The sequence below is a fragment of the Echeneis naucrates genome, chromosome 15 (genome assembly GCF_900963305.1).
Source record: "Echeneis naucrates chromosome 15, fEcheNa1.1, whole genome shotgun sequence".
NCBI lineage: Eukaryota > Metazoa > Chordata > Actinopteri > Carangiformes > Echeneidae > Echeneis > Echeneis naucrates.
This window is the reverse complement of record NC_042525.1, coordinates 23,197,434-23,212,225: the sequence shown is the minus strand read 5'-3', so window position 1 is coordinate 23,212,225 and position 14,792 is coordinate 23,197,434. Positions and strand designations below refer to the sequence as shown.

General features: G+C 42.2%; 1 protein-coding gene across 2 annotated transcripts in view; it reads left to right on the top strand.

Annotated features, from left to right (window-relative positions):
* Positions 1–14,792, top strand: part of ltbp1 (latent transforming growth factor beta binding protein 1) — a 108,713-nt gene that overhangs the window by 49,455 nt on the left and 44,466 nt on the right. For both annotated transcript variants that reach the window (XM_029520884.1, XM_029520883.1), the window contains exons 6-8: positions 10,029–10,262; positions 11,166–11,467; positions 12,706–12,808. In XM_029520884.1, coding sequence (XP_029376744.1) covers positions 10,029–10,262; positions 11,166–11,467; positions 12,706–12,808 — 639 coding nt within the window. The remainder of the gene's footprint in view (positions 1–10,028; positions 10,263–11,165; positions 11,468–12,705; positions 12,809–14,792) is intronic.

Genomic DNA, 14,792 nt, shown 5'->3' with positions numbered 1-14,792 from the left:
CCTGCATAACTCAGCTTAACAAATGAGTATAACTTGAGTTAGAACAGCTCAAAGACAGAAAACCACAGACTGTTAATTCTGTATGACCTGGAGCTCCTCTGCTTACTGGAACTGATCTGTTGTGACATGTGGATTCACTGGAGGCTGGTCACTACTTCTTTCTGTTTTTTGCTTCCATATCAGATATGCAATTTGAGTTTGAGCGTTTGACCGAATAGCTGCACTGTGACCCAACCCCAAGAAGGTGGAAAAACTTGATATTAGAACAAGCCTTTTATCCTGGCAGGATTCATTTAAAAGACTCTTTAATCGAGTGTGTTTTTCGAGATACTGTATGGGTTTGTGATTAGATGAATCAGAAACAAATTTTTAAGTGCTTTTTCATTTAAGGTAGAACAAAGGATTTTCATTCAATCATTTATAATTTGTCATTGTTTCCCTGCCCCTGACTTGTCTTACTGACCCTACACTGAGGTGATCGACACATTTTGGATACATGTATTTTCCAAAAAATGGTTTAAAAAAAACGAGGAAAGTATCTTGTTGGTAGTATCTTGATATTGAATTAAAAATAACCATCAACATTAGTTTGATCTACTTTGATTCATGACTACTGGAGGGAGGGCCGTTGCAGTCGGAGAATATGTAGTAGCATTAATAATCCATATTGAAATAAAGGATTTATCTTTCTGGATTTCTTTCTTTTGTTGGGTTATTTGTGGAAGTGTCTTTTGAGCAAAAACCTTAAATTACGCAGAAATGGATAGTTTACATTGAACTACAAATTTAACTTGGCACAATCACGTGGGCTTAGCTAAACTACGCGCTGACAATGTTTGAAAGTAATAGTTTAAAGGCAGAGAAAAAGACTGGAGCATATGTTTCTTTTGGTGGTGCTGTTTCATCTGTGACCTAATGTTAACAGCATCTTATATAAAACCAAAAGTAGTGAAAGACATGTTGGTCAGTTTAATGGCTGTAGGTTGTAAAACAAATGCCTTTTTTTTTTCCTTTTTTTTTTTTCAACCAGCTGTTGAAATGTTCATTCTCAGAAACAGTTGCACCTGGCTTTGACTTACAATGGCGCAACTCATGAGCCTGTCAAGACTTGCTTCCTCTCCTGCCCTCACTCTTTCTTTCCTTCCTGTGATGCAGCGCTTAGCTGGGTGGATGCAAGTTTATTGAGAGTCCAGACTGAGCTCAAAGAGAGAACAGACAGAATAAACCAAACTTGGCTTCTTTATCACATTTATCACAACTGATGAGCGAGATGATGGGGGCAAAGTGTTGATTCATGAGTCTGGAGGAGGGTGGATGTGTTGAAACTTGCCCACAGTCCACAATCACGTTTACAGAGATATTCAATCCTCAGAGACTAACCAAAGGGGGATATTAACCGAAAAATCAATACATTTTCATTTTAATTCAGAGTTTAGACTATTTAGAATAATTCTTTCATGGCTGTGGATTTCCTGGTTATAATCTTAATCTATCTGTCTGATAAATGATACTAGCTGTATTTGCCTTTTTATTTCTTTTATCTCACAATTTCTACGGTTACAGTAAATTATACCACATTTGTAAATATGCACAAAACTGTTAAAGTACTTCAAAGTATTTTACTGTTTTTAAATCCAGGGTAAGTCATGGGTAGCGGGGACCACACTATGAGGTCCCAGCTGCAGCTGATGTTGGTATGGAAACGTGTTTGGAGAAAACTGTGCCCATCAAAACTACAAGTTCCATGACCTCTCTTGTCTGGCTTTGGAAACGATGGACATGGGCTTTTGGGATCTCTGGGCACTGAGTCTGAATGAAATCTGTCCGGACCAGCTGCTGGTCACTTTTGAAGCACGGAAGAGTATAGGCATCAGAATATAGGCAGCATGTAATGCTTGTGAATCACAAAGATCAGCCATTCAAAATGAAGATCATTCCCTTTGGATTGGCCTTTTCAACCAGTGAGGTAGAGATTGAAACAAAGATGCAGACTACTTAATGCAGAGCTCCAGAAGTATCCCCTGGGACTTCCTTTGCCAAAATCTGTTGGCATGAGGGAAGGGAGTTGCATTATGGAATTCCTGTATTTTGGTACTGACCTCTTCCTTGAGAGCTGTCCATACGGTATCACTGGATAACATGGCATGCCTTCTGGGGAAACCAGACCATCTCATTGCTGGAAAATTCAGCTGCATTTATTTAATCTGGATCCATACATGAGGTGGAGACTCGGGATACCAGAAGAGTATGAGCAAGTTACTGGCATCAAGCCAGATATTTACGAAAAGTTGTCTGGAACTTCAGGGATGCAATAAAGACATGTCCAGCAAAATATGCTCTTCCTCCTGCACTTTAGTTAATCCTGGAGTTCCACAGGTCCTTTTCACCCTATATATGCTTTTCTTAGGCAACATAATCTGGAAGCACAGCATCAATTTTCACTGTTATGCAGATGATACTCAGTTATCCTTGTCAATGAAGCCGGATGAAACTAAAGAGCTAATGAGACTGCAACTTTTTTCATTTCTGAGCTCAGACAAAACTGGAGTCATTGTACTTGGCTCTAAGCACCTTAGAGAAGCATTATCTAATCATTAGACCACCTTAGATGTAATTACTTGGGCATTCAGCTCCACTGTTAGGAATCTTGGAGTAATTTTTGACAAGGATATGTGCTTTGTACAAATATTCAGTACAGGCCAAAAGTTTGGACACACTTTCATTTGAATGTGAAGGTGTGTCCATACTTTTGGCCTGTATCATATAAAATAAGTCTCTAGGACAGCCTTCTTTCACCTCCACAATATTGCAAAGATCAGAAACATCCAGTCTGAAGAGGATGCAGAAAAACTAGTCTATGCATTTGTTACCTCTAGACTAGTCTACTGCAATTCCATTACTATCAGGATGTCCCAACAATACTCTGAAAAGCCTTCAGTTGATTTAGAATGCTGCTGAATGAATATTAACAGGAACTAGAAAAAGGGATTGCATTTCTTAAATGTTAGCTTCTATGAATTGGCTCCAATTAAAATTCAGAATTCAAAATCCTTCTCCTAACATAGAAAGCTCTGAATGACAAATCTTCATCCTATCTTATAAAGCAGATAGTTCCTTATTGTGCCAGTAGACATTTCACTCTCTAGATGGATATTTACTTATCTTTTTTAGAGTTTCCAAGAGTAAACCAGGAGGAAGATCTTTCAGGCTCCTTTTCTATGGAACCAAGTCCCAGTAGCAGTCTGGGGGCAGCTTTCAAGATTAAGGCTTAAAACCTTCCTTTATGGCAAAGTCTACAGTTAAAAATGTAAAGTATAATTACTGTTACTCTTTAGTTACACTCTACAACTCATTTCCCATTGTTAGTTCATCTGCCTTCTTCCCCTGTTGCTACTATTTGCTGGTGCACACTTATTGTCAGACTTCAATCATGATTTGCGTATGTATGCTTTATTTGCATTTTTATGGCACCAAAGTACCCAGCCTTTCCTCTCCTTCATGTTTTCTCACTGCATCTTTCTCTCTGCCTCTGACTCTCTCACTGTCTCTTGCTGTCTCTCTGTCCCTCTACCTCTCTGTCACCCCTACCTGCCCTCCCTGAGCCTGTATGCCTGACATTTATGCCTCTTAAAGGAAGTATTTTCCCTGCCACTGATGCCAAGTGCTGGCTCTTGGAGGGATATATAGGGTCTCTTTAACAACTCCATAAAAAGTTTGGTCTAGACTTGCTCTATATTTAAAGGGCCTTGATGTTACTCTGTTATTTCGAGCTATATAAAGAAATTTGATTTGACTTTGTAATTATTCCTTACACCATTGGAACTATATGTAGGAACCTTTATTGAAAGAATATGGCTACTATCTGGATCCATATTGATACAAGAGATTACAAAATAACGAGAGTTTTCTTTCGTTTCTTTCAGAGCTTTTAGTTTCTGGTGGCATTGACATTTTTGTGATTCCGTATAAGAAGTGTGTCCAGTAACGACAACTGAGACCAGGATTTGTTTTCAAATCTAATGATCAAGGGTTTGATAACATGATCAACATCAACATCTGGGTTACATTGTGTGACAAACAATGCAAACATTTTACACATTTATGCATAGATTTCTGAGGTGAGGTGAAACTGACATGGCCATTGGCTGATAGTTTGGTGATAACAGATAATATTAATGGAATGATTCCATACAGTTTTATGAGAATTTTTAGAGGCCTTATGCTGTGGAATGTGTGTGTGTGCATGTGCGTATGCGTGCATGTATTCCATTTGGCTGACTGCTGCCTCTGGAGAGACATTCTAATTGGTATTTTTCCAGCTCCTCTGGCATCTTTTCTCCCAGGTGGACACAATAGCTTGCCATGTGCTGAGAGCTCTCTGGCCCCCAGCTCCCGCTTCCTTCTTTAAAGACGCTTGCAGCTGCCAGCTCATTTGTGTTAGTTTCAGTCCAGATGGTTTCAAATAATTTACAGTTGGATTGAATCAAATAGAATTAAGGAGGAGTGATGAAGGTGAAGGGTAAGGTAGGATGACTTAAAGGAAAGAACAGGTCTAGCACTTCAAAGAGTTTGGCTTGCTCCTCACCATGCCTCTCATTTTATAGTCAATAGATTTGTGTACAGGGCAGCACAGCAGCATAGTGGTTAGCGCTGTTGCCCCACAACAAGAAGGTTGCGGGTTCAGTTCCTGGGCCTGGGACCTTTCTGTTGGGAGTATGCATGTTCTCCCCATGCTTTCCTGGGTTTCCTCCAGGTACTCCGGTTTCCTCCCACCATCCAAAGACATCAGGTTTAGGTTAATTGGTGACTCTAAATTGCCCGTAGGTCTGAGTGTGTATCTCCAGGATGCACTGGGATGCGTCATCAATGTTGTGACCGGGGGTCATGAGGTATTTCAGGTCTCGCAACATACACCCTTGCCCAGGCGACCCAGCCAGGGTTGATCGGGCCCCGACTTGCGTCCCAGCAGCTACCCATGGATAAGTTCTCTTTAGCCATAGCCACCTAGTGGCTTTTTCTGTGGCCTCATTGGCAGATTAAATGGATCTCTTCACAGAAAGAATATCCTGCAAATCCTATATAGCAAACTTCTATGGGCTGATAGAAAGTTTTCTAGCCTCTGTCTCTGTGGTCCTCCACTAGTTCCTGGTACTTGGTGTGTTTCCTCTTGTTGGGTTCGTCAATGCGCTCTTCCCAAGGCACTGTCAGTTCCAAAATGATCAGGTATATTTGGGCCTCTGAAGTGGTGATCATGTCTGGACAGAGTGAAGTTGTTGCAATGTGCTGTGGAAATGTCAGCCACTTTCCAAAGTCAGCTTGTAGCTGCCAATCAGAGGCTGTGTGGAGGTCTGTTGTTGGTTTTGGCTGAGTCTGGGCTGTTTCTCCAGCTTTGATGAAGGTTTCTTTGGTGTGTGGTGGTGTTTTCCGGTATTAATGGCTGAAGCTAAACTCTCAGCAACTGCCTTAAGCACCTGGTGAAGGCAGGAGAGCATCTCACTCTTTCCCCAGATGTGGAGTTTTTCTGGGGTTGGTAAGGTGTTGTAGACTGCCTGGGCCAGGAACCAGACACAACAGAAATCTGCCTGCATGACATTTGACCAGGTGATCCTGTGCTGCAGTGTATTCTCCCATCTGGTTCACTTTCCCTGCTGCTGGAGTCCTACTGCCCTGCTCAGTCAATATCCTTCCACACCTGCTTGGTCCTCTTCCTGGAGAAGGTTGTGTCTCTCCTTGCCCTGGACCTTGCAGACCTGGGTCTTTTGGAAGTATACATGGACTCACTCTAATTGCCAATTGCTAATTGCCACCGTGCCCACCAGTACTTTTTGTCTCAGGCATGACTCTGCAACCTCCACTACCTTCTCTGCTCTCCACTTCCTGTCCTTATGGCGATGCCAGCTGCTGACACTTTAGCATCCCCGGAGAATTCCCACATGTGAGCCACCATGAATTCCTCCTTGAGTCCACTGAACAGTAGCTGCAAGGCGTTGCTTGTCAAATCAAATCAGATTTATTTATATAGCGCCAAATCTTAACAAAGTTACATCAAAGCACTACATATAGAGCAGGTCCAACATCTACTCCCATGAACAAGCAATTGGCAACAATGGCAAGGAAAAACTTCCGTTAAGAGGCAGAAACCTTGGGCAGAACCAAGCTCAGGGGGCGCGGCCATCTGCCTCAACTGGTTGGGTTGAAAGAGGGAGAGAGAGAGGGAGACTGTACAGGTGTCCTGTACAAAGTTATACTGGTGAGGCTGTGTGGAAAGCTTCCAGAGAAATCTACTTGCCTTCCTTTCAAGGGGCTCAGCTGTTGTTATTGGGACTGCGTAGACCAGCAGGGGCTACAAGACTCTGGGCAGACTCTGGTTGGAGTGCTGGTAAATCCAGGCTTTAAATCTACCAGGTAGATCAGACCTGTCAACCTTGGTGAGCCAAGTGTCAAGCTCTTGTGTGGACTTCTGGATGGTGGCGGGATCTCTGTAAAGGATGGAATGATCCTGAGATTAGGAATTGCATTCCACTTCATCTGACTTTACCACCATGTTCATCACTAGGGTGAAAAGGATAACAGAGGTGGTACAGCCTGTTGTTGTTTTTCAAGGTGATGCCAGTCTGATGTTTCTGACCCAGAAGTGACCCTCAGCCCCCAACCTTCTGCACCAAGGGGTCAATGTAGCTGTTCTTGAGGAGTAGCTCTGTCAGCCTCCTAGAGACAATGCTAAAAACACCTTCCCTTCAACACTCAGCAGTGAAATTGTCCTAAACTGGTCAATGTTTCTTGACTTCTGCTCTCTGGGGATCCAAACCCCTTCAGCAACTCTCCCTCGTTGCCAAATCACCTTCAAGATCTTCCAGAGGTGCCGGAGAAGCTCTGAGCACTGCTTATAAACGAGGTAGAGTACACTGGGGCGTGGGGTAGATGCTGACCGAGCTGCCTTGATGACTCTTTCATCCTCCGTTAGACTTAGTTCCTTCTGATTAAACTGTTGTTTTGGGGATGAGGTTTATGAATGGTTCATATATTTTTATGCTTTTGATCATTATGGACTAGTGCTTCTATGCGTTTCCCCATTGATCTGCTGTGATAGAGATGTCCATCCTTGTCAGTTTGTGGACTTTGCGGACTTTCAGCAACCTCTTTGTTGGGGTTCAGCAGGGTTGCACTTCCTTGTCCAAGGACAAAATATGCTTAGAATTTCCTGCTGCAGTGGAACACACAGACCTGAATTGCTGGGCTAACACCAGACTTCATCTGACAGAGTTACCAGATGAGATTCAACGAGATGTCAGTGTGAACTTTGGCAACAATTATACAAGGGGAATTAAAAGAAGGAAGAAGGGTAAAAGGGGAGGGGTCAGGCTGTGCCTGAAGAAGCGGCAGCTAACACGCCTCCCCCTGCCCTCGCTGATACTGGGGAATGCACAGTCACTGCGGAATAAACTAGACAAACTTCAAGGAAATGTTTGACTGTTGCGTCATGGCTTTCACAGAGCCCTGGTTTACAAAGCAGGACTCGAATACCGATCTCTGTATTGATGGATTTGGAGTCCCATTCCATGAGGATCAGGATGCAGAGATGACAGGGAAATCTCGGGGAGGGGGCGTGTGCGTATACGTCAACAAGTGCTACTGCAGCTCTGTGACAATGAGGGAAAGCCTCTGTTCCTCTGACGTGGAACGCCTGTCAGTGTCACTCATACCTGCCCCCGAAATTCGCCCGGATATTAATCTCAACAGTGTATATTCCCCCCAAAGCATATCTGCCTTCTGCAGCAAGCGGTAGTAGTGCAGAAATTGCAGTCCACGTCACCTGAAGCATCACATTTCATACTGGCAGATTTTAACAATGTGTCTTTGAAAGAGTCCTTAAAGAATTTTTATCAGTATGTTACTTGCACAACTAGGAAGGGGAAGACATTAGACCTCTGCTATGGTACAGTTAAGGAAGCTTATAAATCAATTCGGCTGCCTCCACTAGGGTCTGCTGACCAAAACTGTGTTCTTCTTCTTCCTACATACAAAATGGTACTAAAATTGAAAAAACACAGACAAAAGAGGTCAAAATCTGGTCTGAGGAATCAACTTCTTGTCTCCAAGGATGTTTTGACTGCACCGATTGGGAGATGTTTAAAGACTCCTGCACAGACACTGATGAACTCACCGATGTGATTTGTTCTTATGTGACTTTCAGTGAGAATATGATTATTCCCACTAAAACTATCAAGGTGTACCCAAATAATAATCCATGGATGTCCAAGGAAGTCAGGGCTCATCTACAGCAGAAGAAGCTCTCCTTCACCCATGGGGGACCTGCTGAACAACAAGTAGCTAAAAGACAGCTGAGAACTGAAATTTTATAGGCAAAACAGAAATACAAATCCAAAGTAAAGAGCAAACTAGCAAAGAGTACCCTTTCTGCTGCCTGGTCTGGTATGAAGACGATAGCAGGCATAAAACATACGAAGAGCACTTACATCACCATCAATGGTTTTGGGTCAAACTGTGATTTAGCCAGTAAATTCTATCTACGATTTGACCAGTTCGACTTCAGCAAAGAAGTTAAGAGTTTGAGAGACGATCTTAAAAATGATCAACACTTTGCACTAGAACAAAGAGAAGTGGAAAAGTGTCTCCTCTGTAAAAACAAATAAAAGCCCTGGCCTGATAAAATCAGTGGTATTTCATTTAAGTCATGTGCAAAAGAATTGAGCCCTATCTTTCATCACATTTTTAATGTGTCAGCAAAAGATGCCGAGGAGATTATCCCTGTTCCTAAAGTCAACAGACCTAAAACTCTGAATGATTTTAGACCGGTCGCCCTCTCCTCTCTTTTAATTAAATAATTTGAAAAACTTGTCAAGTCAGAACATCTAGGGAGGACTGCACAGGTCCCACATAGCTGTTGAGGATGCCATACTTACCCTGCTAAACCTTTTATTCAAGCATCTGGAGGGGAACAAAACCCACCTTAGACTAACTTATCGATTTTTCATCAGCTTTTAACACTATTTTTTAACAGATAGAACACAAAAAGAGTGAAAGTGAATGGCATTTTATCTGAGTAGTGACTCAGTAGTTAAATGTTCCTTCACTGGCTCACCTCAGGGTTGTGTTCTCTCCCTTTAACTTTTTATCCTGCACACAAACATGTGCAAGAGTCTTTATGAAAACAGGCACATTTTAAAATTTGCTGACGACACAGTCATTGTAAGTTTGTTGCACAATAATGAATCCAGCCATGGTCCAGTCTTGCAGGATTTTATCAGTTGGTGTGATCTGTCTTTTTTGGTGCTTTCATGGATAATGTTGGACACATCCTGGCCAAACTGCAGCCACTCGCTCCGTTTGCTGGTTGGGAGCTACTTAATCCACTGCTGTGGAACTACTCTGTCAGGTATAGGAGGCTCTGGTACATGGAGGGAGTGTGAATGTGAGTGGTTGTTCGTCTTTATTTCTGTATGTTGGCCCTGCGATGGATTGGCTCCAGCATCCCTCACAACCAGAAACCAGATAAGTGGTGAGAAGATGAATGAATGAACGAATGAACCTTCTGTACATCATATGTGCCATCATGCGCAGCAGTGAGTTTTTCCTGATGTCTTAGTGATGATGTTGCTGAGTACACTGTGAATGTAAATATTCAAGTATTAGTATTTTTTTATGCTGAATAGACTGCTCAAAATTAACAATTAACTTGAAGTCTTTCCAACCACTGAAATTTCTCCTACTACTCAAATAGCTTTTATCAAACATACCCACGATGATGGAGCATCATTGGGGAGGTGACAAGTTGAATCATAACCCTGTAAGATGTTGAACTGAATGAAAGTTTTTAGATGTAATGAATGTTTTGCTGTGAACCCCATGGTGATGAGTTGATGGAGTCTCCCAGTATCTTCAAGCCTTTTGATCAACAGCTATGTTGATACTCACACATGATAATGTTGGGGCTGTTGTCTCAGTGTGTGTGTCTTTGTATGATGTTGTTGAACATAAATATGATTGCCTCCCTGTTTTCTCCTCAGTGGTGTGTCACCTCCCATGTATGAATGGAGGAAAATGCAGCACCAGAGACAAGTGTCAGTGTCCTCCAAACTTCACCGGCAAGTTCTGTCAGATCCCAGTTAACAACGGGCACCAGCAGCACCAGCAACACCAGCAACACCAGCAGAACCAGCATACAGCAGGCAGCTACAGCCAGACACAAGTCCATTCCACACACACACTGCCACTGACTAACAGCAATGGCCAAAGTTCTGGTGAGCAAAAGGCAGTGATGTCAGTGGGATGGTAAAATGTTGTGTGATCAAGATAGGGAATAAAGGTGGAAAAGTGAAGCTATAAAACGTCTTTCTTCCTTATCAATCAGCTTTCTCTAAAGGACATTTACTTAGCACACAGTCACACAGGGAAAGGCTGTGCTGCAGCTCTGAATGGTGGTCAGGACTCATGGAAAGTGGAGATAAATAGTGCTAAATGAGCTGAAACAGGATTAAACACTGATAACATGTTTCAAACAACAGATCAATTTCACTGTCCACTAATATGAGACCGTGATTAGACAAAAATTATCTTTTCATTCAGTGATGAGCACTTCAGTCTTTTATTTGACTTCCATTTCTCTTTTGTTCTTTGTTAATACAGTGAAAGTATCAAAGGTCTCAGTCCTCACAGAAAACCTCACAGTCTGTATTCAGAAACTGACCCTTAAAAACCACTGTCAGGACTTCTGAGATGTGATGTTGCAACAAAACACCACCTTTTTTATTTGTTTGGATGTTTCTTTACCTGGGAATTACAGGAAACTTGGAGAGATCAGAAAATAATCTGAATCAGACATATACATCTCAGGTTATTCACAGACGTGGTATTCTCTGTATGCTCTTGGTGACAAAGTAAACCAGCCAACTTTGGGACAGAACAATGTGGAAGAAACTGTTCTCCAGACTCTCCAACCAGGGGCTGTCTGCCCAATTACTTAGTTGCCACAGCTGACCTCATAAAACAACTGAACATGAGTTTTTTTTAGTTGCGCCACAGCTTTAGTGGATCCAGTTGCCCATCTTTAAGGTTTAGATCAGGCACTGTCTGCATTCTTTCTATATTCCTTCTTGATTTTTCTTCTTCATGTTATTACTCTTGTTTGTCCCATGTGTCTCCAGTGTTCAACCCCAGCATTGTCAACATTCACATAAAACATCCTCCAGAAGCCTCGGTACAGGTCCATCAGGTATCTCAACTGGACAACTACCACAACAAAGGGCACCAGCTGAAAGGGCCACAGACTGGCTCCTCCACTTCGACTAGCTACACCTACCACCACACAGAGAGCAGCCAGAAGATTCAGCACCATGGCTACAACATAGTCTACCCTGTCCAGCATGGCTACCAGGTTCCTCAGTACCAACCAGTCACCTCTAAAAACACATTGGGGCGCTGCTTCCAGGAAACCACAAGCAGTCAGGTACATTTCTGTTGTTGGAACAAAGCTGTCTGGTCTATGGTGGAGTTTTGTGTCACTAGCTGTTCCTGCTCTTAAGATAAGCTCTGCTGCTGTTACCAAAGAACCCTCACAATGCTAACATTGCTAAACATTTTTCTGCAAAAACCTGAGGCTTTAAGGCCCTTGGTGTTCTAGGCAGCTGTACTGTTTGCAAAACTGATTAATTACATCTGTCTAATTGTCAGGGTTGAAGTTTGTGTATTTGCTGCCATATTATTTTCATTACCAGCACACAGTGAATCATTTGATAGCTTGAACTGTGAAAGATCCACCCATTGGAGTTTTTGTTTCGCTAGAAAAGGTGGACACATTAGTTGGTTGAATGGGAAAGAGCCTTTGGAATAGGACAGTGTAGCAGCAGCTATGTTCAAGTTAAGTTCAAAAAAAAAAAAAAAAAAAACTACATGGACCAACTACGACCCCTGGTGGCATTTTACAGCAGGGTCAACAAATATCCTGTATGCCTGCTGTAATGGAACTTTAGGAACTGGAATTTTAAACCACCTCAAGAGTCACTATTCATACAAAGAAAAATTTTTCTGGACAGCACAGCAGTATATTGGTTAGCGCTGTTGCCTCAAAACAAGGTCACTGGTTCAGTTCCTGGGGCCCTGGGGCCTTTTCTGTGTGGAGTTAGGATGTTCTCTCTGCGCTTGTGTGGGCCTTTGTCTTTCTCTATGTGTTTACCCTGCAATGGAACAAGGCCACCTGTTGATGCTGCATCTTGCCCTTGCCCAATGTGAGCTGAGATTGGCTCCAGCCCCCACCCTCCAGCGACCTGAAAATGGATAAGGGGTAGAAAATGAATTAACAAATGAATGAACATGTTTCCTGAGGGGGTTTTTGAGGATGTGCCATAAAAAGTCATGAAAAGACACTAAAAAAGCATCTATCCCGGTGCAGCCAGTACAAACAAAACTGAAAAACTCCTTCAGTCTTTCCAGCACAAACAAGACTTTTTGGCTGTAGAAATAGATTTGTTTATGATGCTTTAGACTTTGTGGTTGGAGCTGACGTAAAAGACATTCCATCACCAAGTCAAATTTTATAGAGCAAGGGTTGCCTGATCAGTGTGTGTCAGTGAGGGAGGCGTGTTCTGCATGTGTCCATTTGATTTTTGTGTCACCTGAGGAAGCAGAAAGAAGATAAATATAGTTTGGTAGTAATAAAAACGATAACGCACCCTCGTCCTTCCACAGTGTGGGAAGGCTCTTCCAGGTCTTACTAAGCAAGAGCAGTGCTGTGGGACCATTGGGACATCCTGGGGCTTCCATAAGTGCCAGAAGTGTCCAAAGAAACCATGTAAGTGCCTTTTTTGGGTGTAGACACTTAACTCCTCTATGGGTGCATCAGTAGTTCTGTTGAAACAACAGTTTCTAAACATAAGTGATGTCAGAGTTGGAGAACTCTTAAAAGCCACATCTTCAGCAGCTGTGTTATCATGTATTATCATGTCTTGGTAATAAATCACTCTTTTCTACTGTACCTATCTGTTCAACTCACATGGGCACACTTGGTAACTGAGTATTTGATAATGAGATGTGTCATGGTGTCATGGTTCTATATGTCAAAACAAGTTTTTGCACATCCTTTACACTCTACATAAAGATAGATTAATGATCCCAGTTGATTTCACTGTCAGTAAAATGATCTCATTTCAGTCAGAGAGAAGTGATCTAAACAGAACATTGCAGACCCTAATTTTTGCTGCAGGTTCCTACATTACCTGTTTCTAATACATTTAAATACATTTACATCACCCACCAAAATGTCAGTAATCAGGTTGCACTGAGAGTAAAGTAGACTTCAATTATGAGTGCAGCTACATTTCAGAATGTAGTGGACATCTCTTTTCTAAATTAATTGTATGGGAACAGAGGCCTATTGCCTGTGTTTCCCAATGTGTTGCTGTTGAAAGTCAGTTATGCTGCTGATTGCTAGGCTTCATTAGATACACCTGTTCAATGTACAGGTGTATCTAAAGTCTAAGGCTACGTGCTGGGTACGCAACCCTAACTCATCTTTATCATAAAGTGATTCAAAACATGCAGCATTTAGCCATTCTTGTGTTTAAAATGACATCCAGCGTTTTAAGCTGTGTGCCGCATGCTTCGTCACTTTGTCACCACTTAATTTTCACTCAACTAACCATTAAGTATTTTGTTTCACTCTAAATCCCTCCGGGAATTCCTTAGCTCTGCTAATTTAGCTTAGCTATTAGCAATGGCCTGTCGTTCTCCTTCTCTCTCTCCTCTTTCTCCTTCTCCCTCCTCTGCGCTCACTTTTTCCTGCACTGTGTGTTTCATGTTCAGTTACTCCTCTGCCTCCTTTAATGATAATGGTAAATGTCTTGAATGCAGGTTGTTTGTAGACACGGAGGTGATACTTAATGAGTTGGAGGCGCAGCTCCTTACCATAGCTGGGGTGTCATTTATGGTGGTGTAGCTAGCTGGTCCCGTGTATTTGGGATGGGCTGACCTTCAGTTGAACCTCTTGAATCTTGATTTGAGTTGCAACCCTGTGCAGCAAAAACAACTTGGGAGCAAATGAAAAAACAAATATAAGAACATAGTTCAAAGTGGTCAGTAGGTCTAATATAATATTTTATAAGCTGTTTATGCTTCCATGTTGTGGGCTATAACCAACTTGTATGAAGCTGTAATTCTTTTTTTTTTTTTTTTTACACTGTCTCTGTTGTAGGATGATTACAAAGGTAATGATTTGATACTGTTTGCAGACCATAGGAATAATTGTGACATAAAAACAAAAATGGGGGGTGAGAACTCCTACTCAGGAGTACGTTCCTGTACACCCTGGTGTACCTTGGTGGGGGCTTACACTGGGGCAGCACTTTACAAAAAGAAAAAAAAATTGAGCTTGAACATTGATACAGATTCTAACAAATTAAGATCAGAAGAATTTATAGGAATGGGAAAAAAAGAACAGAACAGTGAAATTAAAAGAAGAAAAACACACTTTTCATGCCTAACTAAAAAAAAAATTCACTTATAGCCTCTCCTATTGTCCTCCCTGAGGGGTAATCAATGGTGATGGAGTCTACCACATCAGGGGGTGAGGAATTGGCAGGAGTGGTCCTCTCCTTCTGGGTGGTTGTTATATTGTGTAGGACAATGCATGAAGAAATTATTTTGCATGCCCAGTCTGGGGCCATCCTCAGCCCACAGAGACAGCTCAAATGGGCCTTGGTGCCCCCAGAGGTCATCAAAATCCTGACACTGGTTTGGAGAAGGCCACATTGAACTGGATTTGTGGCCCTGCACCAGGG